The sequence below is a fragment of the Staurois parvus genome, unplaced genomic scaffold, assembly GCF_062004578.1.
Source record: "Staurois parvus isolate SC_StPar_1 unplaced genomic scaffold, SC_StPar_1.0 ptg000394l, whole genome shotgun sequence".
Classification (NCBI taxonomy): Eukaryota; Metazoa; Chordata; class Amphibia; order Anura; family Ranidae; genus Staurois; species Staurois parvus.
Genome location: NW_028318190.1, coordinates 3,833,626 through 3,858,472, shown reverse-complemented (window position 1 = coordinate 3,858,472; position 24,847 = coordinate 3,833,626). Strand labels below are relative to the sequence as shown.

At 41.8% G+C, this 24,847-nt stretch overlaps 1 protein-coding gene across 1 annotated transcript in view; it reads left to right on the top strand.

The window, feature by feature from the left end:
• The window catches only part of FGR (FGR proto-oncogene, Src family tyrosine kinase), a 132,875-nt gene that overhangs the window by 73,265 nt on the left and 34,763 nt on the right, over nucleotides 1-24,847 (top strand). Inside the window, exons 5-7 of the mRNA XM_089686253.1 lie at nucleotides 11,850-11,948; nucleotides 15,801-15,904; nucleotides 24,151-24,300. Of these exons, the coding sequence (XP_089542379.1) occupies nucleotides 11,850-11,948; nucleotides 15,801-15,904; nucleotides 24,151-24,300 (353 nt within the window). The remainder of the gene's footprint in view (nucleotides 1-11,849; nucleotides 11,949-15,800; nucleotides 15,905-24,150; nucleotides 24,301-24,847) is intronic.

The window sequence follows — 24,847 nt, the reverse complement described above, 5'->3', positions numbered from 1 at the left end:
TTTGCATGTTTTCCCTGTGCTTGCGTGGATTTCCACCGGGTACTCTGGTTTCCTCCCACACTCCAAAGGCCTGCTGGTAGGTTAATTGGATCCTGTCTAAATATTGTCCCTAGTATGTGCATGTATGAATGTGAGTTAGGGACTTTAGATTGTACACCCCTTGAGGGTTAGGGACTGATGTGAATGTACAATATATATGTAAATTGACAGTGCTATATAAGTACCTGAAATAAATAATTGAAACCTTTAAATACATTATGGGGGTGAATGTTTGTGTGTGTAGACAAGAGTACAGAGTGCGCTGCTCTTATGCCTTAGGTCAGGTCACTTTCCAAAAGAAACATTTAAATGTTTGTAGGCAGGTGCAGTTTACCCTCCCCACTGTAGGTGGCACTGTGTTGCTAACCTTTTAAAAAAGAAAATGAAGGATGAGAGAACAATGGTTCCTCTGCTGCCTTTGTAGGTGTCACCAGGAAAGCTGTGGTCCAATTGGACAATGCAACATTGGCTGACCCTAGTGGCCATCTTTAGTGAGGGCAATGCTAATAAATAGCAGTTCCCGACTGTAGTTGCCACGCAGTTGCAAAGTGGATAGAGTAGAGACATGGTCCACACTGGACAGGGACAGTTTATTTAACCCTAGGGAGAGGTTCCTGATGCATAGGAACAAAATAGGGACATCCCCACCAGCACTTTTAATCTCAGGACTCCTGTACTGTGACTTAGAAACCGAATCAGTTTTCTATCAGCTGCATTTACTCAGAACGTAAGCCTGCCAAAGTGACAACATATTAAGTGTTGGAGCCTTGCCAATGTGCTTCTAACATTGCTGCAACTCCTGCAACTATGTTCTTGTGATATTGTACCCTGGATATTATTATTAAGTTGAACTGTTAAGTCAAGTACTTTGGCTCTGTACTCCACTTGTTGTTTGCCAATCCACAACTTAATTAAATAATAATTCTGCCACTTTCTTTGGGTCTTTGTATACTGTTTTTCCACATTTGGTAACAACTCCTTGGCCCCGCCCTCATGCTGGCAACTTTATTGTTCCAGACAAACAAGTGAAGAATGGGTAGGAGAGATGCTTCATCTATATAAATTGTAGTAATGATAGTGTTATAAGGATTAAACATTTGTGCTGCTTTAAATGTCATCGCTTACTGACAACTGTGTGTATATACGAGTGTACACTCAACAGCCACTTTATTAGGTACACCTGTTCAATTGCTTGGTAACACAAATTGCTGACCAATCATATGGCAGGAACTCAATGCATTTAGGCATCTAGACAACTGCTGAAGTTCAAACCAAGGATCAGAATGTAGAAGGAAGGGGATTTAAGTGACTTTGAATGCGGCATGGTTGTTGGTACCAAATGGGCTTGCCTGAGTATTTCAAAAACTCCTGATCTACTGGGATTTTCACACACAACCATCTCTAGGGTTTACAGAGAATGGTCCGAAAAAAAGAAAATATCCAGTGAGGGGCAATTGTGTGGACGAAAATGTCTTGTTGATGTCAGAGGTCAGAGGAGATTGAGCAGACTGGTTCAAGATGATAGAAAGCAAACAGTAACTCATGTCAATATGGACCAAAACCTATGAGGAATGTTTCCAACACCTTGTTAAATCTATGCCACCAAGAATTAAGGCAGTTCTGAAGGCAAAAGGGGGTCCAACCCGGTACTAGCAAGACCTACCTAATAAAGTTACATAGTTACATAGTTAGTCTAGCTGAAAAAAGACAAAAGTCCATCCAATTCAGCCATAAAAAAAAAAGTTATAATCCTATACCCACAGTTGATCCAGAGGAAGGCAAAAAAACCCAACAAAGCATGATCCAATTTGCTCCTGCAGGGAAAAAAGTTCCTTTCTGATCCCCCGAGTGGCCCGTAAGTATATATTTCTCCACTCCTGCTCCTCCTGCTTCTATGTTTAGGCCCAGCTTTGTAGGTGAACTGTATGAAAGGAGGTGCTAGCATTTCAAATTTCCTAGAGTTCATGTTTTATACACCTACATGGTGGGGAGGTAATCAGTGCCAGGACAAAGTCAACTAGTGCGCAGTGTGAAAATAGCAAACTGCCTCACCCCTCTCCCCCCACGAGTGAAGGAGGGCATGAGGCTAATAGCAAAACGTATGTAATGTATGTGGCATGCACTGAAATAGTACCAATAGCTATGGTACACCGCAGCAAATGGAATTGTTTAAAAAAATGTCCCTGCATCAGTAGTGTCATTAAAAGAAAAATAATATCAGCATTTGTGGTGGCACTGGAAGGAAAAATGTCCCTGCATCAGTGGCTTCACTGGAAGCAAAACATTTCTCTGCAACGGTGGTGCCACTTGATATCTGAATGCGTCATGTAATTTCATTTTTGGCGTGCCTATGTCAGGATCTACATTTTTTTTGCATGTATGGAACAGTTATAACAAAACACTTTCAATGATCAAAGACCAAAAAAAAGGAAAATAAGAGAAGTTCATTTTTGGGGCTTACATGCACTTTAAAACATAAGTCTTGGTGATAAATAAAATGATGCTAATGTTTCATAATTCTCTACAGGAAATATTGCTGTTGTAACAATTTCTGTTTGTGTGTCATCAAATACGCTCTGTGGCCTGTTATCACTATAGGGCTTTCAGCAATAAATGGTAGTAATGTACACTGCCTTGCGGTGCATTATGCTTTTGAAGGATCCCAGTGAACTGATTTACAGTAAATGGCACAATGCAGGGGCAAAAGACCAAAAAATGTAACATGCAGGACTGCTGCAGTGCAGTGGTTGGAGTCTTGTAGAAAAAAAACGTTTACCAGTTTGTTTGCCAATTAATTTTTTCTTTGCAGCAAAATACATGGTAGAATGAGAATGACCGAACACATCTAGGGTGATGGTCATGTTTCATGCTAATGATTCACAGCATGGGTTCAAGGCTCTTCTGTAGCATCCTGTAAGTCAGGAGCAGGATGCATACCTCTTTCTTCTAACAGCTGAGGGGAACAGAGTTTCAAAATAAAATCAGCACAAAGCATACCAACACAGTGTAACACTGCCAGAGTTATTGAAAGAAATACAAGCTACAGAAAGAATATTACAGATCATATATGCATGGTTTTCCGACTGGGGAGAAGGGAGCGGAGGATGTAGGTGAAATGTTTTTGTTTTTTATGAATATGCAATACTGTTGAGTTTTCTTATTTGTTTTCTCCTTTACAATGAATAATATAATAAAAGATTTAAATATAAAAAAAAAGATCTGTAATACATTCAGGTCTTTATGGTTGTGCCCTAAATGGCACTTACATGTGAACAGAAGCACCCCAAGACAGAATTCTGGGGAGACCCTTTTTATGGCCAGAGGAAGGATTATAATGGAAAAAACAATGACTGCAGTAGTGCAAACCCATGGCATTTAGTCTCTGTGCTACTTCATACATAACTTTTCTTCCTGCTCACAGTCCTCGAGGCATGGATTTCAGAGACCTTCCTCTTTATTGAGCAAATGGATTGACTAACTCTTCCTGTATATACACAATTCTATAATCTTGTACAGATTCTTTAAAGCCTGAGGCAGCTGTCAAACACTGCAAAATAATAGCATATTGTTATAGAGAAAATATATGAAGTTACATTTGTATATCCATAAACCAAAAAATAGAAGAAATTAGGCTAAACAATGAATGTATGTTAAAAAGTAAATTGTATTGAATACTTACTGTAATTTTCCTTTCCTGACACCAATCCATAGCAGCATACCTATGATAGAGGTCTGCCCCTATCTCCACCCACAGGACCAGTTGAAAGAGAGACAGACCCGCCACATTCTCTGTAAAAATAACAAGGCCGAGATTAGCATTAGGAAGTATTTTATACAATGCTCTGTTTTCCTGAGGCCAACATGGCAGCATAACTATGCTAAATAAAGAGCTGAACAGGAAGGGCTATGATACATAATCAAATGTTATTAACGTTGGACTGAATTGTCTTTCTGCCAAAGTCCAGTGTTATGAGAGCCCTGGATCTACCCTGTTCTGCCTGAGAAAGGTGTGCTGTGACAAACAGCTTGCCATTTCACATATGGGTGTTAGTTACTAAAACCATGCACAGTTGCACAGAATTCTGAGTTCACCAGTTTTAGTACATTCCCCCCATGGTCTCTTTTGATACTCATGCATGCGCTGCACAGGACTAAGACGGATATAGTGAAATGAGCCTGTACCACTGAAGTCTCCCCTGGCCACTCTCGGATGATCTTCACAATCCAAGAAGACAAGGTCCTTGCTGATGGCAACAGCCTCTTGGAGAATCTACAGTAAATGAGGCTGTGGCCTGAAGATAGGCATTTAAGAATGAAGCTTGGACCTTTAAGGAACTGAGGCTGAGCTCTAAGGTCAGACCTGTCTGAAGAAAAGCTAATAACTGGATAACTTCCAAGGAGCCCCATACCAGCATGATCTGAGCAAAGATCTCCTAATGGAGAGGCCAGAAAACACATGGTTGGTCTGTCTGCTTTGATATTCTGCACCCCCTAAAAGGTACATTGCCTAAAACTCTTGCAGATTTTGGAGGCCATAATCAGCTCCACTTTTTCAGAAGTGACCCACTGTCCCCTCCCATCTCTAGGTGTATTGCACTGCTGCCTTGTTGTTTATATGTGGAATGACCAGGCAACCCTGTGTAACAGCGTAACTGCGCAGTTGGTGCCATCAAATCTGCCTGAACTTCAAGCACGTTGTAATTCTTTCTGTCAGAAAACACCATCTGTCTTAAGATGACAACAAGTGGCGCTCACCCTGTATCGCTGGCATCAGTGATAACAATGGTCCAGGGTAATGGACCTAATGGACAGGATCAAGTGAGGGTCTCTTGACAAGAAAGTGGAGAGGATTTCAGCAGAGACAGAGAGACCTATTTATGTATATGTTTGGGATAGGGAAAAAACCTTCTTCCTTTTCACTTCCATAAACAACAGCAAAGTGGAATAGAAGCATCTACATTCCCAACCCCAGAGCAGACTGCTGTCATCGCTGAGCAAACATGGTGTTTAAAAGGAAGCCATAATGTAGATCCCACCTCCTCTCCAGCTTCCCTCTTGCTACAGAGCCAATCTGAACAGCAGAGCACATTTTTGCCAATTTCTGTTTAACTGTATGGAAAAGGAGGGAGTTCAACTCTTCATGTGTTTTCACAAGGTCTCTATATGTGGAGCGCGCTAGACTGGCCTTATGTACACTCTCAAAATAATGTACGTGAGCTAATAAAGTATCTACTTGTAAGGCTCTTTTGTGTTTTAAATGTGCACCAATCTTAATCAGGGAGCCCCGGATTACGGGTTTATGGGCTTCCCAGAGTAAAAGCGGGTTTAGCGACCAAGCCCAAACTGAGGGAAAAATAGTCTGATATGGAGCTCTCCACAGCCTGACGAAAATGTGGAGATTGAAGAAGAGCTTTGTTGAGCCGCCAAGTCAGAGGACTATGGACAGAAGAGCCCAAACACAGGGCAAGATGGATTGGGGCATGATCTGATAGAAGTATGTCACCTATACTAGAAGCAGAGCACATTTTTTAGCTCATTCAAGATGGCCACCAAGTGATCCAACCACACTGCGCATGCATGAACTTGCCCTGAGCACAGCTAAGATAGCCTGCTAAGCAAATGCCACACACTTCGCATTGCGTCCCCTGCAGGAAAAATAGGACCTGGATAGGAATCTAAAAAATTGGAAATGCACATGTGCTCATGCACCAGTCCAAATGGACTTTGGGAAGGAGTGAAAGAGAGAGAGAGAGAGAGAGAGAGAGAGACATAAACAAAAATAAAATTGAAGAAAAAAGGCCATAAGGGAAAGCAGATAAAGAGGGATACCAACTGCCAGGTAAAGCCAGATAGAAACAGAGAACAGATAGACAGAACAGCGTCTTGTTAATATACTGACCTGCGGGTCTTCACCCGCAAGTTAGTATATTAACAAGATAAAATAAGTCCATTAACTACCGACTAGGTTAGCGTCTGCCTGGTGCTGTCCCTCATCTAGGTTTCCACCAGTAACGTGGAAAGCCATTTGTGGAGGTCTCTGGAGCACAAAAAGGAGAATGTGCCGGGACTCTTTCTTTTTCCTTTAAACTGGTCCTGTGGGTAGAGATAGGGGTGGAGCTCAATCATAGTTGTGCTGCCATGTTGGCATCAGGAAATATTTGTGAGAATATGTTATTTTTAAATACTGTTCTCAAAAATGTGTACTTTAGATTTATATAAATCTATATATAAAAATAAAATATAAATAAAATAACACTACAATGCATAGGGGTTCATGTACTAAAATTTGAGGGTGCAAAATCTGGTGCAGCTGTGCATGGTAGCCAATCAGCTTCTAACTTCAGCTTGTTAAATTAGTGTTACTAAACCTACAACAGTAAAATCAGTCTGTATATGCAGTAAAGCATGCTTTATATACTCACTGTGAAATCTAAGGGGTTAATCCTCTGTATTGTGTAAAAATGCTTTTTGATCCTGACTTCTCTGATCCTCTTCTTCTTCCAGTGTCCCCCTCTTATCTCCTGATAAGACATATCGTGTGGAGACTCTCTGCACATGCTCAGTTTGGTGTGCATTGCTAGAGAGGTTTTTTTTTTTTTTCTTGGGAGAGTGCATGTGATCAGCATAGAGCCAATCAGCACTGTCCAGATAGAGGTCAGGAGTTCTACATCCTCCTAGAGCAGAAAGAAAACTTCTCCTACAAGTTTAACATTTGCTCTGCTGGACACTGATAGAAGTCACAAGACTGCTCTAACTGCTGATGAGAAAAGATATTTAGCAGTTTATATTTACTAAAGTAATTGCATGTCCATGTTCTCTGTACTGTGGGAGACCAGATAGAATGCAGGGTCCTGGGTTTAATAACAAAAAAAACCTGGAAGCTGATTGGTTTCAATCAGAGCTGCACCAGATTTTGCATGCAGTTTTAGTAAATCAACACCATAATAGATTCATATAAAACATTATCGTGTATGTATACCCAGTATTTTTACATTTTTGGATAGAGGGGTGAGGGGTTACCGTCTGTGTCCTTGATGGATAAATTCACCCTTTCTATTTGTTCTGGTGACCATTGTTTTCAGTACAGAAAGTGGGATCCATATCCAAATTTTTGAGTTGTCATAGGAACAGGAGGCAAGTGGAAATCTTCCATTCAGCAAACCTGTTCTGTATCTAAAAAGCTTTGGACGTAAAGGACTCAATGTAGTGTGACATGTGAGTAAATATTCAGGTATCTTTCCTGCCATTTAGTGAAATATTCCTACTATTCCAATTTGCCAAAACACAGTTCTGTCAGCCCTCTATGCTTATTAAGAGGTAAGATTAGATCATATCCATATTTTATGTGGAGTGATATGTGGTTCATTTTTCTGTGAGATTCTAAAATGTATTCACTAGGTGTCAGATATGTATTTATTTAATTTGATGTTAGTGCTTATTCATTCATATTATTGTATCATAGTTTTAGTTTATACCTTTAATAAGCCTCTGTAGTTGGATCTAATGGAGTTGATCTAAAAATAACAAATAGACTGTTAACTTTTCATTTACGCTTACACTTTGCAAGGACACTTTCTTATAGCTTAGTGAATGCATGGAAGCTGTGCTGACCTCCATCAGTCATGTACAAGCAAACATAATGTTTTTTATTTTGCTTGTACGTGATTGGGTCTTCTTATTAAGCTACTGAAGAAATTTGTCACAAAATGCAAATTAATTCTCTTGCAAAGTTCACATCTTATTTGCCTTTAGTAATTCAACCCTAAAGGAGTTTACTAATAGCTCTGCACTTTGCAAGGGTTGTTTTTCCAGAGTTTAGTGAATGTGGTGAGGTTTTACCTTGTATAAAATACCTGTAGAACCCTCTAGTGTACATAGTTGACTTAGTGTAGTTAAAGGCTTGCTAGAAGCCTGGGTGTGAGTCAGAGGGTTTACGTCTGGTCCAGCTGGAGGGCTCTACAGGTCAGTCCGCTGGTACCTCCCCTTGCTTTAGAACCTTGGAGAAGCTTCTAGAAGTCAGTACGTAGAGGCATATTCATGGGAGTCTGACTAATCCCAGGCAAGAGACCTGGCAGTGTGTTAGACTGGCCCATACATATGAGAGAGCCTGACTAATAAGGTGAGTTGGGTGGAAGATGGATGGTTAAGGTGCTGCTGTGTAGCCTGGAAGGAGGCCCTGGAGAAGGGGGATTCTGCCTTCAGGCTAGAGGTTGGAGGGAGGAAAGCTGAAAGAGGAATCTGCACTGCCCTGCAGTCCACTGGGGGAGGGACAGTCTGCATAGTCTGGAAAAGAACCAGCCTAGTGGAAGGCCTGAAAGCAGTTCTATCCATAGCAGCAGGACAAGGACAGTGTGAGTACCTCTACAGGGCCTATAAGTAAGAAGTCTGCTACATGCAAGTTCTTGGCAAGTCGTCAGGGGACAGTTTATTGCTTACTCAATCCCTTGCCTTGGGATCAGATACCGTGGTCAGGTGGACTGGTATTTTTTCATTAAGGTGACCAAGAGCTCCTAAAGACTGTTGGCACTCCAGAGGGAGTAGAAAAGTCCAGAATCCTACATCTTGCAAAGTTTGTCCTCAGAGTTATTATTATAGTCAAGTTGGCATCCCAAATACCCCTAGACCCTATCCAAGTTGTTTTTCCCCCAAATAAAACAACAAAAACAAGCCCATGGACTGGTTACTGACTCTGTATGAAAGTTGAAAACTAGTGGGACCCAAAACCAGCAGTTCTCAAGGGGGTAGCACTATATACCCATTCACGTGGAAGGAGAATAAAAAAAAACAGAATTTTTAATTACACGTGATTAGATGATGGAAATCAGCAGAGCTTCACCAGTCTAGTTGCCATTTAGTAAATCAACCCCAACCCTTTGGCAGATAGCTTTTTTTTATTAGTATTTCATCTCCTTTTTAGCTATTTTGTCTGGAGCTCAGCTTTACATTTGAGCTGTTTTATAGTGTCTGGCAACCCCCTCAATAGTGAAGACCAGGGGCGGACTGACCATTTGGAAACTTGGGCACTGCCTGAGGGCCCGGGGTCAGTAAGGGGCCCCATGAGATGCCCCTGGTACCTTTTTTCATAGGCTTTTTTGAGTTTGGGCAAGGATACAGGGGCCCCATGATCCCCTATTGCCCGGGGGCCCCATGAGTTGTCAGTCCGCCCCTGGTGAAGACTTCTGTGAAAAAGAGTGTGAGTGAGTGTGTAAATATACTTGCAAAAGTAGCCAGTCCCTTAGACACAGAAATAGGAAGGTCCTTGAACAGCATCTCTAGTGAAAGACTGTGAGCAGTAAAGGAAGAAGTAGAAGAGCCAAATCATAACATTGTAGGATACATCACACACAGGTAAGCACCACTATAGTCCTTGATTTATCCATTAGAACCTTGCCTCTGAACATGAATAGGATCACTTCAGAGATAAATCCTGGCTGTATAGAGCCTTCCTGCTTTAAAGATGAATGAATGCATTTTATGGTGTATTTCTAAAAACATCTGTCAGTGCTTTATACGGTGCGTCTTGCTGCTTTTGACAGAACAGTGTTCTCAGGACTGGCTTTAAAGATGAAGCCCATGGCGAGTAAGCAGGCAGCTAATGCCCTGCATTCTCTACACACCAATCACTACTGCTTCAAAGAGGGTTTTGTGGGGGGGATTGCAGAAGATAACAGTCAAGCATTTGGAGCAGAAGGCAGAGATCCTGAATGCAATTTGGACCGTAAAGTCATTAGAGGGAGCTGGGCAACAGGAGGAGCAGCTTGAGAGGGGACCAGCAAGTGTGGGGGTTGGGGGACACACAAAATATCAAATAGGGAAATAGGATGGTATTGACAATGCCTGGAGCTAAAGAGACGCTGGTCTTTGTGGACACCTGTTCCAGCACAGCTGTTTATGGTGGTCTTTTACTTCAATTTAGAGACATCTACTATTAGCTGTAATATTTCCTCACTTCATAATACATTTTAAAGCCAATCTTTAAAGTATAAGGCGGCAGGTTATGGTGAGGTGGGCCAAAAGGACCTAAAAGGCCTCCTACTAAAAGCAAAGTAGTGCCCTCTTAAAACAGAAGGTACCTACATGTCTTGCTTCTATAACAAATACCTAAAACAAGGGGCTTGTTCCTCATCTAAGAAAAGTGGGTGGAGCCATGTAAATCATTTTTATTCCCCTTGGCCAACTATCCATCCAGAAATGGGTATTAATATTTATTATTATCATTAATATTATTATACAGGATTTTTATATCATCATTACCATCAGATTGTGCAGCGCTTTACAACATGAGGACAGACAGGAATCAGAGGGCCCTGCTCGTTAGAGCTTACAATCTAAAAGGGAAGGTCAAGTGATACAAAAGGTAATAACTTGGGATGAGCTGATGGAGAAAATAAAAGTACACTTGTTGGGTGGAAGCAGGATAGGCTTCTCTAAAGAGATGGGGTTTCCTGGATTGCCTAACAGTGGACAGAGTAGGAGTTAGTCAGACAGATTGGGGTAGGGAATACCAGAGGATGGGACAGGTTCAGGAAAAGTCTTGGAGGCGAGCGTGGGAGGAAGTGACAAGGGAGCTAGAGAGCAGGAGGTCTTGGGAGGAAAGAAGAGAACGATCTGGCTGGTATTTTGAGACTAGGTTAGTGATGTAGGGGGCAGAGTTGTGGATGGCTTTGTAAGTTGTTAATATTTTGAATTTTATTTGCGTTCAGAAGCCAATTGAAGGGAATGGCAGAGAGGAGTAGCAGACACTGGACTGTTGGTGAGGTTGATGAATCTGGCAGCAGCATTCATGATAGACTGAAGGGGAGATAGCCTATGTAACGGTGAGCCAATGAGGAGAGAGTTGCAGTAGTTGAATTGAGAGATGACTACGGAGTGCAGTAGGAGCTTTGTGGTGTCATTGGTTAGGAAGGGGCGTATTTCAAAGATTTTGACAGTGATTGGATGTGGGGCTGAAAGGATATTTCAGAGTCCAGGACAACACCTAGCACCCTGGCAAGTGGATGGGTTGAAGGATGTGCCATGGATCTTGACAGAGAAGTCAGGGGGAGGGGAACATGGAGGAGGAAATATTATGAGCTCAGTTTTGGATAGACTGAGTTTGAGGAAGTGGTGTGACATCCAGGCTGATATGTCTGTTAGTAAATTAGTGATGCGTGTGTAGACTGATGGAGTGAGCTTAGGGGTAGAGGGATATATTTTGATATCATCAGCCTAGAAATGGTATTGAAAGCCATGGAATATATTATAAATTGCAAATACCTGATCCAGGCTTCATGGCTATCAGTGTAGTGCATGGAAAGAATCCACCATCATTTTTCACCTTGCAATTAAGATTTTACAAACCCTTTTCAACAAAACTCTACACCATTCCATGCAGAATGAACACTACTGTATATGCATCTCCTCATATGCTCTATAGGTTGTTTTGTTTCCAGTTGTGTAATTAAAATATCTTGTAAACTCTCTATATGTTCCAACATACAGTACACTGGTAGTTGCTAAAGATCTAAAGATGAACTTTAAAAAATAAAAAACAAACTTGGATGGAAAAGTAAATGTCTGGAATACATATGTTTACCTAAACAAGAAAACATATGTTTTTCAACCCACACTTTAACAACAAGCATTATTTTCTACACCGATTATACAGAGTACTACTGAACAACAGGGTTGGAAGGTAGTTTGGGGAATTTTAGAAATTACAAACACAAGATAGGTATGTGTAGAAAAGTTATTTTTCAAACCTTTCCATTCCATTTAATTCCAAATATGATATATTATTATTGCTGTAATGTCATCCTCTTTCTTTACAGTGAAGGTGACTGGTGGGAGGCTCGATCTCTGCGCACTGGAAAGACAGGATATCTTCCTAGTAACTATGTCGCACCACTGAATTCAATACAAGCTGAAGAGTAAGTGCAATGTTATATATGTCAAAAGTACATCATTTTTCGGTGTAAATTTTTGGTCTTTTTGTGTGTAAAAATGCATCTTATTTTTTTGTAATAGGTAACCAACACTAGACTGAAACCTATATATTGTTAGTCTTTTTTTATGTCTGCACAGACCAGGCATTAGTCAGTAAAGCTAACTGTACAAGGAGAGAAATAATTTACTGGAAGGCTTATAGGCCTCATAAACACTGGGCATAAAATATGCTGCTTATACAGGCTTTTAGGCTGTGAACCCACATTTTCTGTGCGAATTCCGCACCGCATCAGAATCGCATCCCGTTCATGCGAACCGATGTGGGTGTGTATGGTAACAACACCCTGAAATTGGTCCACAAAATGCAGTGTGATGTGCAGAATCGGATTGCATAGGTGTGAATACCCATGCAATCCAATTCTAGTGCAGACCCAAAAAATGGTCATGCATCTTTTTGGTGCGGTGCGATTTGAGCCATACATAATGTATGGCTCCAACCGTACCGCACACAAATCGCATGTGATTTTCACAGGAATGCGGTGCGGTTCCTGTGCGAATCACATGCAATGTATCGCACCACATAAAGTGTGAACCTATCCTTAATGTTTTTTTTCTATAGCCTGTATAAGCATATCTATGTTAGCCTATTTGTCCATGCATATTTAGGCGTTTATAGTCATAAATGCTGCATTTAGGAAAATTCAGCATTTTCAAGTGTACATTGATTATAAAGAAAAATAAGCAGAAAAGAACGTTTTGAAAAAAATGCTAATAAAAGCATATGCACATAGATGTTCATAAACACTTGTACAATACAAGTCACTATGAGCTTTTTATATGCTGCTTTTCTCTCAGAGGTTTTGGTATTTTTTTTCAGCCGCCTAGTGTGTATGGACAAGAGCCTCGGACAATCTGTTGTTTATCCAGCATGCACAATAATTATTCAGTATATAGTGAGCAATCTCAAAACTAGCATATGTAAAATGGTAAGGTAGATTGCTGAATACTTTCTATTCATCTCTTTATTACCCCCAGAACTGCAGATAACACTTTTTAACCTGCTGGATGCATTGCTATATTCATGATAGTTTTCCAAGGACTGCCAATAGATATACAGTATTTATGCTACTTTCTGATTTTTTTTCATGAGTGCACAGAAATTATTGATATTCTGTTACAATTTCAATCCTTGCATGACCACAATTTACTGATCACCTTGTCTTTATAAGTACTGTAATCAGTTCAATAGATGCAATAGGTATCATCCTTAGCTCAATGCAGTGGATTCAAGTTACAATTTCCATGCTTGTTGATACCAGCAAGTATCAATAGCCAACTCATGCAAAGCAGCAATTGGTGGAGTTGGATGTTTTCAGCCAATTACTATTGTTCTCACACACAATGTAATGACTTTGGGGTGCCTAGATATACTTCCTTTCCTGAGAATTCTAGTTCTATGAATATTTGCATTCAATGAATATTTTGCAGGTTTGACAATAAGCCCTCTTATGTTTGTTATTGTATAGATTAAAGCAACATTATTACTGGCTGCTATGAATTACAAATTACAGCAAGATTGTACTTAAATGTTTGCAGCATAATTGTGGCTGAAGCCAAAAAAAATATGATGTGAAAATTGCTCTTTCTGCAAAGATTCAACATCACTTCTCCCTTTTTAACATCACACTGCATATGAATCTATTTAAACTCATGAACAAAAATGTAATAGAATGCAACCTAGCTGTCCTTAGATGAGGCTGAATTAGTTTTCTTTTCTTCTGGCTTTTTTTTCAACTTTAATGTATACCTAGTGATCCCGCTAGTAGTTGACCTCCTATTCTTGGGTGACAATGCTCACTCACTTTACCTTGTCTATTTGTTTGAAGTTCTACTGCTTCCATAGTGGTTGAAGCATTCCCCCATGTCTGACCACCTAATAACAATAGACAGCCTATGAATGAGGTTCTAACTGCAAGGATTTCTAAGCTTCTGCTCATACCTCTGTACACTGTTTACCGGGGTGGGCTCCCTAGGATACAGTGAAGTCACGAACGAGGAAAGCAACCCCAACACCAGCTTTTGCCACAACAAAATTTTACTTAGATGTGGCAAATAAACACAACCACAAATGCTGAGAACATACAATACATTTACATACACCCAGCCCAAAGGCTGAGACCCTTGTGCTGCACAGCACGGTGCCTTCTGATGGATGAAGGTAGAAAGTGTAGTAATTTACCTACTGGTGGGCACAACTAAGCTGCCACACCTTACCTGTTATTACCCTAAGAGCAGGAATCAGTGTATGGGTGTACGTTATGGGCTAGCCTGCGGTGCAGTACAACAGCTTACAATCTTACACAAATCTACAGTATTCCCTCTCCAATAACTGGTCCTGTAGCACGTGCCTGAGTATTCCTTCTGAGCAAAACGCCAGTCTGGCTTGAGTTTGTAGGATTTTATCAGCTCTCCAATGTGAAATGTCACTTTAAGTTGTGGAGTCCTTCCTAAAATCAGTAACAACACTTGTGGCCTGACACAAACAGAGACCCTAACTAACTAACTATAGGCCTGGACTCAGACTCAAGGCGCCAACACTGAAATGAGGTGCGTGCATGATCTTACCGACCCGGGTCTGCTTTTCATCCGCTGTTCACTCTGAACAGAACAAATGTCTCTCCAACAAGCATGCGGTCTTGCCGTATATGTTGCTTAGTTCCTCTGCTCTCATCAGCATTCCTGGCAGCAATCTCATCAGCATTCCTGGCAGCAATCTCATCAGCTTCCTGGCAGCAATCTCATCAGCTTCACTTAGCTGAGCTCTGGTTACGGAGGGATGCTCTCACACCTGGATGTCATCAGATTCACAGCTCACATGGCCCCCCTCATTCACCATTCTCCAGAACATGGCTTCTCTCTCTTCTTCCTGTTCTCTAAACTCGAACTCTGAGTGCAAAACCACACCTCTTCATGAATATACAAATATCTATGCAGTATGAGCCTGTGTTAGAAAAACAGTGACATCTTGTGGCTAAACCGCAGAATGTCAGTCAAAACATTAATTTACTTCCACACAAACAGTGTTCAAACAATGAGAGCTGTTTCCCCATCTCGCACCTCTCTACTGTGCTGGATCCCACGGGATTGCCCCAGGATTTTATCAAGATCCCGGAATCCTGCAGGGCCAGGACAGGTCCCTTGTAGTTTCAGCAGAGGGGTAGGACAGGTAAGTAATCCACTGAACACCAATAACCCCAAACTGACACCAATGTCCCCCACCCTGACCTCACCAAACACCAGTGCACCCTCCCTCTGCAGATTATCAGTGCTTACTTCTCGCTCCACTGAGTGCAAGTAGTGTTCCCCTCTCCCTCCACAGAGCATCAGTGCCCCCCTCTCCAATACAGTATCAGTATCAGTGCCCCCTCCTCAGAGTACTGGTGCCCTTCCTCACACCCCACAGAGTACCAAGCTCCTCTTCTCTCCCACATAGCACCAATATCTCCCTTTTCTCCAGTGCCCCTCTTTCCCCTCATTGGGACATTATTTTCCCACTGACTGCTGACACTTAGCTTTTTTCTTCCTATGGCTGACTAGTGACTCCACCACCAATGTCAGGCATTTTTTCCTCCCATGCTGTTTCCTTAGGCCATGCCCAATATCCAGTGCTATTTAGTGACACCCAATTTTTTGACACATGTTGTCTCCTTTTTAGACTGTCCTACTTTCTCAGCTTCTGATGTTGGGAGGTATGCTTACAGTTCTGCTTTTTGACATGCAGTGCATGATAGCACTCTTTACTCGGGGGTTTTAACATTCTGTTGTGTTCTTTGTAGGTGGTATTTTGGTAAACTTGGCAGGAAAGATGCAGAAAGACAACTTCTGGGTGAAGGAAACACACAAGGTAGCTACTTGATCAGAGAAAGTGAAACTACAAAAGGTGAGTTCCAGATATGGTGTCCGGTAGAGAAATAAGTTGGGCATGAGCAGAGAAATCCTAGTATGTCTTCATCACATTTAAATAGCATGAGTATTAGAACAAGAATGTATTGTATTTTGAGGAATAAACAGCGTTTCAAGAGCTACACAATACTCAGTGTGGGGGTTTTTAACATGCTCAAGATAAATTCTAGGTGTGCATGTCATGTATACAGTATAGTTACTTTCGTCCAGTTTGCACCAATGTAGCTATGTATATACCATATCTGGCTGATGCCCCAGAAAGTTGGAAATCATTGAAGTAGACACTGCTACTCCAGTGATCTCCACTTGCTTCTGGGTGCTGCCTTGAGGTCGGCCTTTTGGCACAGGCACCATTCAGAAAATGCTTTGCATCTTCCGGTTAAATTCAAAGCATATTCTGATTAATGAGGTGGAGAGGCAGGGTGGTGATGCCATACTCTCCACCTTTGCATTCATTCAGAAAATGCAATGCATTCTTTGAATGGCTAATGCGCCAAGCGGTTGACCTCCTGTTTTCAGAATGCAACAGGGCAGCCGCTCAGAGCAGGACTCGGAATTTGAAATCACTGGACTAGCATTGGCAATCCAGGGGCATTGGCCAGGTATGGTATATGCATAGTTACTTTGGTCCAAGCTGGGCCAATGTAACTATGTATAAAATATCTATACCTGGAATTTTTCTTTAAATTGTTTTTTGTGTTCTGTAAAAGTGAACTGTATTGACTGTAAAAAATGAAGTGGATACTCATTAGGATGTCTGTTTGTCTTGTTGAGGCTTATATGCCTATTATGAAACTGACCCTGCATTGTGCTGGGGTTAAAGGAGAACATTTCAATAGAGTAATGGTGGCTCTGGATTAGGGCTCTGATGCCTCTGACTGCTAGCTTTAACAGAATTGGAGTGAAATTCTGTGATGTCCATACTGCACTGCTCATTGTCATTCCTGCTGAAGGCTCTGACATGGGGGAAGTAAAGTCCTGCCTCTACCAAAATCGTCACCTCCACACAGAGTCACAGTGCACAAGAAGGCTTGGTAAATCAGCAATGGGGAAATATCAGTTACATTGAGACCTGGTGACTATTCCATTGCCTTGTGCATGCCTTTTTGGCCACAACTTCAAAAGTTCATTTCCTCTTTAAAGTTTAATTTAGTTCCATCTTTCCCCTGCATCTTACGTGCAGTGTCTAAAGGAATACAAAAGTGACATTGCCTAAAGCCTTTATTCAGATCTTGCCTTTGATTTTCCTACAAGGCTTAGAAAAATAACATCTGGCTCCTACGGCATATCAAAAATCCAGATTTTACAACAAGTTGTCAGAATGCTGTGTGAAAACATTTATATGGGACTGTGTTAGCTGCAAACATATTTGTAGTTCTTGTCAGTCACTCATGTAGTGCACATGTTACTGCCACAGAACAGTTTTAGGAGGGTAACACCTTAATCCACTTAGTAGATTTCTGTGCTGCCTGCTTGAACATTAAAGCAGACTTCCACCCAAAAGGGGAAGCTCCACTTGTCTACCTCCTCCCTCCTCCACTGCCACATTTGGCACTTTTTTGGGGGGATAGGGGAGCGGTGGTGGTGGTGGAGGGGTTTAACAAGTACCCGCTCCCACTTCTGGTTCAGTTCTCTTTGGAAAACTGAGCAGGAAATCCACCCCCCCCTTCCCCCGCAGTCATCTGGGCACTTCAAAGGTCCCAGAAAACTACTGGACCATTCAGGGGGTGTAGCGTGACTCGCAAATGCGCAGTGGGCATCCTGCTGTGAAGCCGCAAGTTTTCACAACTGAGTGCCCACAGTTGAGATGCCGGTGCCAGGGAGAGAGGAGGGAGAGAAGGGAAGGCTTGGGTTAGCACATCGCTGGTTCCTGGGACAGGTGAGTGTGTGTTTATTAAAATGGTTGTAAAGGTTCAAGGTTTTTTACCTTCATGCATTCTATGTATGAAGGTGAAAAACCTTCTCTGTGCAGTAGCTCCCCCAGTCCCCCCCTAATACTCACGTTAGCCCTCTCTCGATCCAGTGATGTGCACTGGAGTCTCGGAAATCCTGGGACTCTCTCTCCTCATTGGCTGGGACAGCAGCGGAAGCCATTGGCTCCCGTTGCTGTTAATCACAGCCAGTGAGCCGATGAGAAGAGAGAGGGGGTGGGGCCAAATCATGGCTCCATGTGTGAATGAACAGGACAGGGAGGAGGGGCCAGCGGGGGACCCAAGAAGAGGAGGATCTGGGCTTCTCTGTGCAAAACCACTGTACACAGCAGGTAAGTATGATGTGTTTTTTTTAATTTAAGCCTTAATATCACTTTAAAAGTCAGCAGCTACAGTTTTTGTAGCTGCTGACTTTTAATTAACAAAAAAACGACTGGAGCTCCTCTTTAACACTTTGTCTGAGCTTAACGTAAAGTAATTGTAAATCTTTACCTTGTAAAACAACCCATTCAGTTTAAAATATAAATGAAAAGAAAAACATCAGGGTATAGATATAAAAAAGATTCTAAATACCCTTTTTTATATGTGATTACATACCCCCTGTTCTCAGCTGCATAAACTGCTGTGGGAGGGGTGTGTGAGGACAAGTCTGATCATTAGAGGACAGCATGATGATTTCCCAGAGAACTGACCACGCTGTGCTCTAATGCCTAGTGTAGTCAGTTTTTAATAGGTAAGCAGAAGGACTGGGAGGAACACAAGGGATTTAAGAGAAACAATATAAATAGAACAGGATACTTTTCTTACAGGTAGATGGTACAGCAGGCAGATATCAGGGATATGACATGTTGGGTTTGCATATTATTTAACCCTTTCACTGCCAGGTCCTTAAGTTGTAAGTTCAGAAGGCGCAACGCCATTCGTGCATGCGCAGTGGGCACCTGGCTGTGCAAGCTGTCACAGCCAAGTCCCCATAATTGAGATGCGTCAGGAGGAGAAGAGGTAGAGAAGGGAAAGCACATCACTGGATCCTGGGACAGGTAAGTGTGTGTTTATTAAAAGTCAGCAGCTACAGTTTTTGTAGCTGATGACGTTTTACAAACACAAAAAGTACTGGAACTTCGCTTTAAACTGTGAAAGTACACGACCGAGTAAATGAGAGAGAGATATCATATTACCCCTGTACAAATCATTAGTAATAACTCATCTGGAATATGCAGTTCAGTTTTGGGCACCAATTCACAAAAAGAACATTGGGGAACTGGAGAAAGTACAGAGAAGGGCAACCAAACTGATATGAGGCATGGAGGAGCTCAGCTATGAGGAAAGATTAGAGGAACTGAATTTATTCTCTCTTGAGAAGAGGAGATTAAGGGGGGATATGATCAACATGTATAAATACATCAGTGGTTCATATAGTGAACTCAGTGTAGAGTTATTCACCCTGAGGTCATCACAGAGGACAAGGGGGCACTCTTTATGTGTGGAGGAAAAGAAATTTAATCTCCAAATACGGAAAGGTTTCTTCACAGTAAGAGCTGTGAAAATGTGGAAAAGACTCCCTCAAGAGTTGGTTCTGGCCAGCTAAGTGGATTGCTTTAAAAAAGGCCTGAATTATTTCCTAGATACACAGAATATAACTGGATACTAACATTTATAGGTAAAGTTGATCCAGGGAATATCCGATTGCCTCTCGGGGGATCAAGAAGCTATTTTTTCCCCTGCAGGAGCAAATTAGTTGATGCTTTGCTGGGTTTTTTGCCTTCCTCTGGATCAACTGTGGGTGTAGGATTATAATTGTTTTTTTTTTTATGGTTGAACTAGATGGACTTTTTTCAGCCAGATTAACTATGTACATGATCACACTTTTGAGGTCCTCTTTGTGCTCTTGCATTTTTGTAATCTACTTAGATATGACCCTCTTCAGTTCTCAGTGCCTGAACTATGTTGCAAAAAATAAATACAGAAAAAGATTAGAAGTTTGTATTTTATATTTTACTGGACCTCAAAGTATTAAAGTACTCAAAGTAACACATATCAGGCTCTTTTGAAGCCAGAAGGTTGAAAGGATCGACATTTGGCTGAACTGGCCAAATTTGGATCCATCTATGGCCAGCTTTACTAATAACATTGTAAAGTAGAAAGATACAAACATACTGTACATGATTAGAATGTCCGTTCTGCAAAGCAACTGAAGCAGTGGTTGATATTTGCATAATAGCACCTCCTTGGCTTTGGTGATCCCAGGGTGCTCTAAAGACACAAAGAATGTGAACAGGTGTCATCTCCATGGGCCTGGGGACACTTTAGAAGGTAAACTGAACCAACAGGTTCACTTAAAAAACAGTAGTTTACATGTGCTGCTAGTATTGCAGGTTACCACTGTGGTCTCATGGATCCATAAACAACATAAGAAAATTCTTTCAGGAGGGGATTTGCTGAATATGCTGTGTTACAGCTCGTTATACAGCAAAGAGCTCAGGAAGTATTTGGCCGGGCAGACGTGCAGCAGTCTTTTTTCAGCTTTCTTCTTTTTGGATAGGTCATGGTCTTCCAAATTGCCTTCAGGAGAGGATTGTAGAGATAGCTTCTAAGAATCTGAAGCTTTGATGTGCAGAAGGGACACCACATATACGCCCCCCATGCCAATTATTTTTAAATGAAAAATCACAGTATTGAAATTCCTCTGTGATCTGAGGTTTGCAGCCTTGGAAGTCATTGAGAAATGCTCTGATCCTGTCAGGCATGCAGTGTTTTTTTGGGAGAAGATCTTCTTATCTGACAGGATCGCGGGAATTAAATCCTAGGCATGAAAAGCTTTTGACCCCAACTATAGTGAGCATACTGTGGCATTCAAAGAAAAGGGACTTCCACAGGTATATAACAGCCCTGGCTGGTGATATAGCGAGATTTAAAGATCTGTAAGGAATGGTTCTATTAAAATCTGGCTAAACCTACTTTCCTCTAAACAAACAACAGTGTAATTATTTAAATCGCTGTGATCCTGTATGTTGACTATAGCTCTGTCTGTTCCTTCGGTGTGTGTTTTAAACATAATTAGCTTACTTTGCAGACTGCAGATTGATTGCAGAACAGATAGATTTATTAAGTGTTACTAAACCCACAACAGCAAAATCCATTTGTATATGCCGTAAAGCAGGAGTAGGCAACCTTTGAGAGGTGGAGATCTACCTGAACAACATGAAAGAGATCAAAGATCACCGGGGTTCAGCATTATTTAAAAATAATAACTAGCAAGGCCTAACTAAATAGCAAGGAAAATGTAGAAAATATAATAAAACAAATGTCACTGCAAAAATGCAAACTTAAAATTGGACAGTGTCAGTCAGTAGGGCAGAGGTTGTTGTCAGTCAGGAGAGCAGTGGATGGTGTCAGTAGAGCAGGGAATGGTGTTAGTAGGGCAGAGGCTGGTGTCAGTCAGTAGAGCAGTGGATGGTGTCAGTAGAGCAGTGGATGGTATCAGTAGGGCAGAGGTTGTTGTCAGTCAGTAGAGCAGTGGATGGTGTCAGTAGGGCAGAGGTTGTTGTCAGTCAGTAGAGCAGTGGATGGTGTCCGTAGAGCAGGGAATGGTGTTAGTAGGGCAGAGGTTGGTGTCAGTCAGTAGAGCAGTGGATGGTGTCAGTAGAGCAGTGGATGGTGTCAGTAGGACAGAGGTTGGTATCAGTCAGTAGAACAGTGGATGGTGTCAGTAGAGCAGTGGACAGTTTCAGTAGGGCAGATGTTGGTGTCAGTCAGTAGAGCAGTGGATGGTGTCAGTAGGGCAGAGGTTGGTGTCAATCAGTAGAGCAGTGGATGGTGTCAGTAGGGCAGAGGTTGGTGTCAGTCAGTAGAGCAGTGGATGGTGTCAGTAGGGCAGAGGTTGGTGTCAATCAGTAGAGCAGTGGATGGTGTCAGTAGGGCAGAGGTTGGTGTCAGTCAGTAGAGCAGTGGATGGTGTCAGTAGAGCAGTGGACAGTTTCAGTAGGGCAGATGTTGGTGTCAGTCAGTAGAGCAGTGGATGGTGTCAGTAGAGCAGTGGACAGTGTCAGTAGGGCATAGGTTGGTGTCAGTAGGGCAGTGGATGGTGTCAGTAGTTTTTATTTTTACATTTTTGTGTTTTGATATTATTCAGAATTTCTTTAGGAGCCCTGTTGAAAACAGGAGCACTTGGGGGAAGGGCCAGGCAGCAGAAAAAAAAGGGAACAAGGGTGGAAGGGGCAGCGAGGGGGGGGGGCTTTTACTAGAACTGATCCCCAGAATTTTCCTCCTGCAGCAGCTGTACGCTGGTGGGAGGGGTAGGAGGAGATGCTAGCTTTTAGCTGCTCCAGGAGGGCAATAAAGGGGATTGTCAGAAGGCAGGTATTTTAAAAATCTGAACTTCCAGCAGTTGGCTGGGGATTGTTTTTTTTCTGCCCCCAGCTACCCTGGTGCCCTAAGGTGGCTGCCTAAGCAGCCGTATGCTGGGCGTCAGCATAAAACTGCTTAGGCAGTTGCTCTAGGGCACCAGGGTGGGGGGGGCAGAAAAATCCTGATCCCTAGCCAATTGCTGGGAATTCAGATTTCTAAGGTCAGTCGGTCCTAGCAACCAATCACCTGCGGGTTAATATGAAAAGTTAATTTGGCCAGCTCCTCTTGTCATCCTCCATCGTGAGCGTGCTGCCTTCCACTCTCCACTGTGCATTGAGAATGTCAGCAGCAGCAGAGGAGGCTTTGGGATGGGGGGGAGAGGGACCTGTTCGTGGTCTAACTGTCACCTGCCCGCGTTCGACAGGTAGACCACAATTAACGGGTTGCCGACCCCCGCCGTAAAACATGCTTGTTATACTCACTGTGGAACCTAACGGGTTGATCCTCCGCATTGTGTAAAAAGGATGTTTGATCCTGTCTTCTCTGATCCTCCCCTTCTTCTACTGTCCCCAATCCATCTGCTGATATAACTGAGGCTTGGGGTACTCTGCACATGCTCAGTTTGGTGTGTATTGCTAGAGAGTTTTTTTTGGTGGGAGAGTGCATGTGATCAGCACAGGGCCAATCTGTCTAGACAGAGGGTCAGGGGATATGCAGCTGCCTAGCACAGTTAGAGGAGAATGAAAACTCCTCCTACAAGCTTTTACCAGTGCTCTACTGGACACTGATAGAAGTCACAAGGCTGCTGATGAGAAAAGGTATTTAGCAGTTTATATTTATTAAAACAATTGCATTTCCATGTTCTGTGTCCTGTGGGAGACCAGATATAGTGAATGCAGGGTCCTGGGTTTAGTAACACTTTAAGAACTGTAATGGCCTAATGTTCTGCATAATTGTGTCTGCTCTGCAGAATGGTGGTGTTTAAAAATACAGGCAGGTATAAAATTACTGTAGCTATCCACCTGAGCATCTCTACCACATAGCACAGCCGCCTGACAAGACAGGGAACCTGATTTTCTCTGCAACAGTTTGGTTACACTTAGTCCTCATGCACATTGGACATTTTTACAGCTGCTGTTTTTGGCTTTTGGCGGTTTTTCTACAGCCAGTAAACTCCCCAGTATGTTATCCTATGTGTCCATGCACACATAGGCTGTAATAAGTGTTTTTTTGGCAGGGGTGTTTTTAGGCTGGGAAAAAACCCCAGAAGTAGTGGGTTTCTAGAGGAGATTTTTAGCTATAAAAATGCTCTAATGGTGAAAAATGTGGTAAAATGGCAGTAAAATGCGGTACCCAGGGTTTTTTGGATGTTTTTTGAGCTAAAAAATTTTTTTTGGGTAAAAAAAGCTAAAAACCACAAACGGGGAAATACGCTAATGCAAAAATGCTGCAAAACTTGCATTTTTACCATTACATTACACAGCTAACGTTACCAGCGTTATTAAAATGCCCAGTGTGCATGGAGCCTTATAGGGCTTGTTCCTACTATGACTGTGACTAGACAGTAAAAGGAGAAGCAGAGCTTCTGTTATTTTGAAAAAAAAAACAGGTTTACTGGCTGGATCACCAGGTGAAAATAAAGGAAAGAAATCCTACAAAATAAAACTAATGCAGCCATCACATTTCAGAATCGGTAAGGTGCAATATAATAAATGATTGCTTTTGGGTTTAATACAGTTTTAAAAAAGAACCTGTTTTACTCAGTCCCCTGTGATTTGTAAAAATGAAATGTAAATTTTTTAGTAAAGATGTGTTCTGCATACTCGGCACATTATATGCTCACATACTCTCAACTAGATAACTGTGTTTTTTTTTGGTTTTTTTTATATTTTCACTTACTTTGCTTTTTCACACATCTCTTGTCATGTTTGTGTTTCTGCTCTAGGAGCATTCTCTCTTTCTATCCGTGACTGGGATAAAGTGAAAGGAGATCATATTAAGCATTACAAGATCCGCAAGATTGATAATGGAGGATATTACATTACAACAAGGGTCCAGTTTGATACTGTGCAGGAACTGGTACAATATTATAAAGGTATGTTGAATTACAAGCAGGACGGGGCTAACAGTGAATGCACCAGTAAAGGGAGCCCAACCAAAGGCATATAAGGGCAGAATGGGCAGCTGTCTGGAGATCCAGACTCCAGGAAAAACCATGGGGATGCTATAAAAGTTATGTACTTCAGTACCCTTCATAGTGAGCTCATTTCAGCTTTGCAGGTCTTTAACATTTTTTTTTCCAGAAGATGATCAACAGTAACAGTTTCCTTTAACCACTTGCCCTTCTGAGGATTTACCCCCCTTCCTGACGAGGCCATTTTTTGCGTTACATTGCTGCATTACTTTACCTGACAATTACGCGGTCATGCAACGCTACACCCGAATTAAATTTATGTTCTTTTTATCCCACGAGTTGAGCTTTATTTTGGTGGTATTTGATCGTCTGTGTGTTTTTTATTTTTTGCACTATAAAAAAAAAAAGACCAACAGTTTTGAGAAAAAAAAAAAACAATATTTTTGACTCTTTTGCTATTAAACATGTCCAGTAAAAAAATTTTAAAAATCTAATTTTGTCATAAATT